Below are 5,612 nucleotides of genomic sequence, written 5' to 3' on the forward strand. Positions count from 1 at the left end.
TATAGACTTGCAAGATCGGATCAAGAACTCACATATATTCATGAAACATAATAGGTTCAGATCTGAAATCATGGCACTCGGGCCCTAGTGACAAGCAAGTCATAGCAACATCAATCTCAGAACATAGTGGATACTAGGGATCAAACCCTAACAAAACTAACTCGATTACATGATAAATCTCATCCAACCTATCACCGTCCAGCAAGCCTACGATGGAATTACTCACGCACGGCGGTGAGCATCATGAAATTGGTGATGGAGGAAGGTTGATAATGACGATGGCGACAGATTCCCCTCTCCGGAGCCCCGAACGGACTCCAGATCAGCCATCCCGAGAGAGTTTAGGGCTTGGCGGCGGCTTCATATCGTAAAACGCGATAAATCCTTCTCTCTGATTTTTTTCTCCCCGAACATGAATATATAGAGTTGGAGTTGAGATCGGAAGAGCACCAGGGGCCCACAAGGCAGGAGGGCGCGCCCAGGGGGGTAGGCGCGCCCCCACCCTCGTGGATAGGGTGTGGGCCCCTGGCCTTGATTCTTTTGCCAGTATTTTTTATATATGTTCCAAAAATAATCTCTGTTGATTTTCAGGTCATTCCGAGAACTTTTATTTCTGCACAAAAATAACACCATGGCAATTCTGCTGAAAACAGCGTCAGTCTGGGTTAGTTCCATTCAAATCATGCAAGTTAGAGTCCAAAACAAGGGCAAAAGTGTTTGGAAAAGTAGATACGTTGGAGACGTATCAAGGAAGAGGCTCCATTAGTCATTGATCACGTCGCCATAGATGAGGATGAGGATGACGATAACACTGAACAGTATCTCAATACTGGCGCCTATGATGAGTACTCAGGGTTTGAGCGTCATGAGTCGGTGCATGAATTGCCGCCTCCAGAGGCTAAACATATTATATACGAACTTCCAGTAGGAAAGAAGCATAGGAAGAGATGGAGGAAAGGCAACAAAGCTGCTTCTATGATCCAACTACCTCCGCAGCCTCGGGTTAAAGACCGTATACCTATCCCCGGTGCAGCAAAATGGCATGTCGCCGGTGAACCAATCCTACCTAAGGCGGCATTGGAGGCCACACACGGCAATCTAAGGGGACTTCATGAGGATGTGATGCGGTGAGAGAAAAGCCTCATCGCCTCGGAAAATCCAGGATACCCACTCTATGTGGTTAATGTGCCGCGGCAAAGCTCGTACATCCACTCATGCTGCGCGGACAAGTTCTTCCTTTGATTCGATTACATCTTCGACATGTTTCACTTGAAGAAGCTGGATTTTACGTTTGTCCGCCTTTATGCCTTGTACATGAACTACATCATCGGGATTGAGCAGATACCTTATATGTGTGTCGTTGACCCGTACTACACGCACGATGGCTTCTTGGCAGGCTGCGCAGAGCACCGTGAATACGCAAGGGACTACATCGTCGAATTCATGGTCGCTAATAAGGACAAGGAGGCGATTCTCGTGCCTTATCATCCCATGTAAGTCATCCGCGCGGATATCCTTCCTTCGATTTCAATCATTCATTTGCACAGTGGAGGCTAATTAATTTGAGGTGTACTTATTTTGCGTAGCGGCGGGTGCGTCGTCCTCATCATCCTTTACCCCCGATACTCTCAGGCTCTTTACTTGGACTCGTCGAAGAACATGAACAAAAAGGATTACACCCACATCAAGTCTGTTCTCGATAGTGCTATGTTTTACTACGGCGTACGGGGTGGAGAGGTCAAGGACAAGAAGAAAAGGGATGGCAGGCCCGCATTCGGCCATAAGACCGACTTCTGCTGCATCCAGCAACCGAGTGATTCTCTTAGTGATGGATTCTATGTCCTATACCACATGCTGGAGTACAGACGGGATCATCAGGACCTTTGCATGTCACCTAAATCCGGCGATGCCCATATTCTGCAATGGGCAAAGAACGTAGGAGATATCCCAGATCATCGACTTCAAGCTGAGTTCTATCACATCCAGCATGAACTTTCCCAAGTCATCATGAAGGAGGTCCTCGACAAAACAGGTCTGTTCTACGAGGAAGGGCAAATGTCGTGGGAAGAAGTCCGAACACGCGTAGCCGCTCAATGTCTCGACATGAAGCCTTTCACTAAGCTCGGGGACTATCTCCCTGACTTGGATGGATGGAACGACATGTTGGAGTGATTGTCGATATATGACAATGTGTCCGTTTAGTCCATACTTTCTGGATGACGAAACTTTGAGTTATGCACGACGAAACTTTATTTATGATGTAATTAAACCGTCCTCCTCAACTAGCGAAGATCACTCTGGTTAGGGCATTTTGGGTACGATGAACTTGGTTATTTATGCTTATGATATGTTGCTTCTATTTTTGCCAAGTCTGTCTCTTTCTGTTGCTCAACTATGTATGTTGCATATCATCGACTCATGTGACGATGCAGGTGCATAGATCATCGATGGCGAAGAAGTGTAACGCCAGGAGTATACGACGAGTGGCCGGAGTGTCAGGCCCCAGGTGTACCGGTTTTCGGTTTCCGAGCGACAGCTAGTAGTTAGTTTAGGTTCACGCTAATGCGAGAGAGGGATACGAATTCATGTACTGCATAGTTTCACTCTCACTCATAGTGATAGCTCTTCTTTCGTATATCATTGTTTAGATGGATGATGATGTAGTTGCAAGTAATCGAGACTTGTATCGCTATTTTCGAGATGATGACGAGAGACCATTTTGTGTTGGATGATGATTATGATGATGACATGATTTGATGCTATGGTTACATTTGTATGTGTGTGATATGCTAAAGATTCTTGTATAAAGCCTGTTCAAATACAAAATAAATATGCAGAAAAAAAATAGCAGTAGCGAGTGGAGAAAAGTTAGCGGTAGCGTGCCACTAGCAGTAGCGCGGTCTAATAAAAAGCGCTAGAGCTATTAGCAGTAGCGTGCTTCCATACTGTTCGCTGCTGCTAAGTTTGTATAGCAGTAGTGCGGGCAGACACGCCCCCGCGCTGCTGCTACAGGTTAGTTGTAGCGCCGTATCAGTAGCGGGACCCCGCGCTACTGCTATACCTAAAACCCGCACTGCTGTTAGGCTTTTTCCTAGTAATGCGTGTGACCTCGACAGATTGATGTATGCCCCTATTATAAAGAAAATTACGTACTTGATGTCACTCCATGAAAGATGTACTACTCATGTTAGTCTCGTACGAGTAGTAAGAACAAGGTTAGCGATTGCCTAGCAAATTTTGCGTGGAACTACTCTGCGCCGACACTCGGTGAACGATTTTCAGACGACACCTGATCCAGCGGCCGTGTGACACTTGCTCCTCACCATGCATGGTTGGATGAATGGCATCGTCTCAAAATCGGCCGGACAGTGTCATCTTTATAGCGGCGCTCAATTTTGCCAGATGGCAGAACCATGGCTTGGTTTTTAATCTCCTGGTGCACTTGAGTTAGCTCCAACAGATTTTAATAACATTGTGATTGAGTAATTGTGATTGAGTAATACAGAGTTTTCATCCGGAAAAAAAAGTGATATATGTGTTCTTGCTGGTCCAAATCCGCATGATCTCGCAAAAGACGGCAAGTACAGGTTGATCATACGCCCTGCACACAAGCTGTGAACGTCGGCGATCCATTTCCGATCGGATGTGTGCGGTTGCGTATTTGGTGGATGCATTATTTTTAATATAAAAAGTAAATGTTACTAAAACTTAACCAGCAAGCACCAGTGGTCTAGTGGTAGAATAGTACCCTGCCACGGTACAGACCCGGGTTCGATTCCCGGCTGGTGCAAGTGATTTTTTGGTTGAATCATCCTCTTGTGCACGTCGATGCCGATTGGCCACTGCCCTACTGCGCATCGAGCTTCACACATTCACACAGAAACCATATGAGCTGCGAAACTGAATTATGAATCCCCATTTACAAGCATCCTCCTCTTACAGCAGGTAGTGTGAGCACATGATCAATTATTTCGGTAGAATAATCATCTCGGCGAGCGCGCGACTAGAATCTAGAACTCGTCGACGGTGATGGCGCCTCTGACGACCTCGTATGCCTCGCGGCTGCGCGACTTCTTGATGCCTACGGCGAAGTAGACCTTTGCGGCGTCGGCCTTGACGGCGGTGACCCTGGCCCAGACGAGCACCTTGGCTTTGAGGCCCTCCACCCCCGTCAGGCTGCCCTTGTCCAGCGTGCCGGTCACCGTGGTGTCGAAACGCAGCTCGGAGCCGTCCCTGTAGCCGACCTCGCAGACCGCCGGGATGTGCACCGTCAGCCGCCGCGTCTCCGGCTCGAACTCGTAGTTGGTGGCCTCCCGCGGGAACAGCCCCGCCGGAAGGTCGTGCTCCTGGAGCAGCTCCGCCAGCGGCTTCTGCATCTTACCCTTGAGCTTGTTTACCAGCCATTTTGCTCCGTCCCCGACACTGGTTGAGAGCGACTGCACCACCAATAGATCATCAGCCAGAGGAATACATCGAATCATAGATCTTAATTATCAGAGTCGGATTTCAAATTTGTTATAGCGAGCTTGAACGTCGAACCAAAAGTATCACATGGCGGTCCAGCCAGGATCGATCTAAAACCAGAAGGAAAACATGCTAGCGAGAACAGAAACAATACCATGACCAAACAATAATCAGGGGAAATATGGTGCGACAACAGAACAGAACAGAAGATTGATGAGACGGTGTCTCATGCACGGACCTCGATGTCGTCACCGGCCGACGACATCTCTTTGTTGGCCCTCTGCCCCAGCCAGTAGGAGCCCATCTTGTTCATGATCTCATCCATGGCTCTCCCAGCAAGCAAGCGCTTATCCCTCTTTCTCTCTCTGTACTCTGCTCCCTCTATGATATTTCTTGCTCTGTTTCTTGGTTTCTTGGGATACGATGCGTTCGCAGGAGGAGGGAATTGTGGGGAGCCTCGTCGTTGGCCAGGACAGGATCAAGGCAAGACGAGGAGAAAGAAAGTGGCGATCCATTACCGCGTGAAAGAGACGGGTCTCGTATGGCTTGGTCGTTGAGACGGCTGCGCGTGTTGAAAAACGCCGGCTGTTGATGACATGTGTGACTTGGAGGTTGGGTCACCTCGCATTCCAGAAACCTCCGGGATGGCGGTAAGGGAACGGTTGTATGTGGTACTAATGGGTCCTCATTCTCTATGGAAGATTGTTTGGGAGCAATGTGTGTCGCCCAGAGTTTTTTTAAAGAAAGAGGACCCCGTCCTTTGCATATTGGCGATGCATGCAGTCATTTTATTAATTATTCACAAACACTTTACAAAGAAATACAACAGTAAATCTAAATTCATAGTTTATCATTTTATTAATTATTCACAAAGACCTTATAAAGAAATACAACAGTAAGTCTAAATCCACCCTCTAGACAACAACTGTCGCTACTCCTATTCAGTTGATACAGAGATGCTGATAGTATGGGCCTAATATCAAACAGACCTTGCAGCCAAACCTAACATTTAAGACCTGAGGCCACAACCAAGCCACTTGCCGGGTATAGGGCACACACTGGTCCGACGCGCTCTCAGAGGCCGCCGCCGCCAACTGCCACCAGTCCATCTTTAGAGCTGAACTGACGCATCAACCTTGCCCGGTCTA

At 47.8% G+C, this 5,612-nt stretch overlaps 1 protein-coding gene and 1 non-coding gene across 2 annotated transcripts; one reads left to right on the forward strand and one right to left on the reverse strand.

Moving 5' to 3' along the window:
* Positions 1-3,719: 3,719 nt before the first annotated feature.
* TRNAG-GCC lies at positions 3,720-3,790 on the forward strand. Its single transcript has one exon. It is a non-coding gene; the product is annotated as a tRNA-Gly (tRNA).
* Positions 3,791-3,888: 98 nt separating this feature from the next.
* LOC119285432 (uncharacterized protein At5g01610-like) lies at positions 3,889-4,996 on the reverse strand. The gene is made up of 2 exons (XM_037564704.1): positions 4,703-4,996; positions 3,889-4,436 (listed from the first exon to the last, which is right to left on the reverse strand). The coding sequence occupies exons 1-2, from the start codon at positions 4,787-4,789 to the stop codon at positions 4,011-4,013; spliced, it is 513 nt and encodes a 170-aa protein (XP_037420601.1). The 5' UTR covers positions 4,790-4,996; the 3' UTR covers positions 3,889-4,010.
* Positions 4,997-5,612: the final 616 nt, after the last annotated feature.

The sequence above is a fragment of the Triticum dicoccoides genome, chromosome 4A (genome assembly GCF_002162155.2).
Source record: "Triticum dicoccoides isolate Atlit2015 ecotype Zavitan chromosome 4A, WEW_v2.0, whole genome shotgun sequence".
NCBI lineage: Eukaryota > Viridiplantae > Streptophyta > Magnoliopsida > Poales > Poaceae > Triticum > Triticum dicoccoides.

Bases quoted from the DNA above. Each gene is read 5' to 3' on its own strand.
- LOC119285432 (XM_037564704.1), bottom strand. From the start codon at position 4,789: ATGGATGAGATCATGAACAAGATGGGCTCCTACTGGCTGGGGCAGAGG. The intron at 4,437-4,702 runs GTCCGTGCATGA...TTGGTGGTGCAG, and splicing joins CGGCCGGTGACGACATCGAG to TCGCTCTCAACCAGTGTCGG.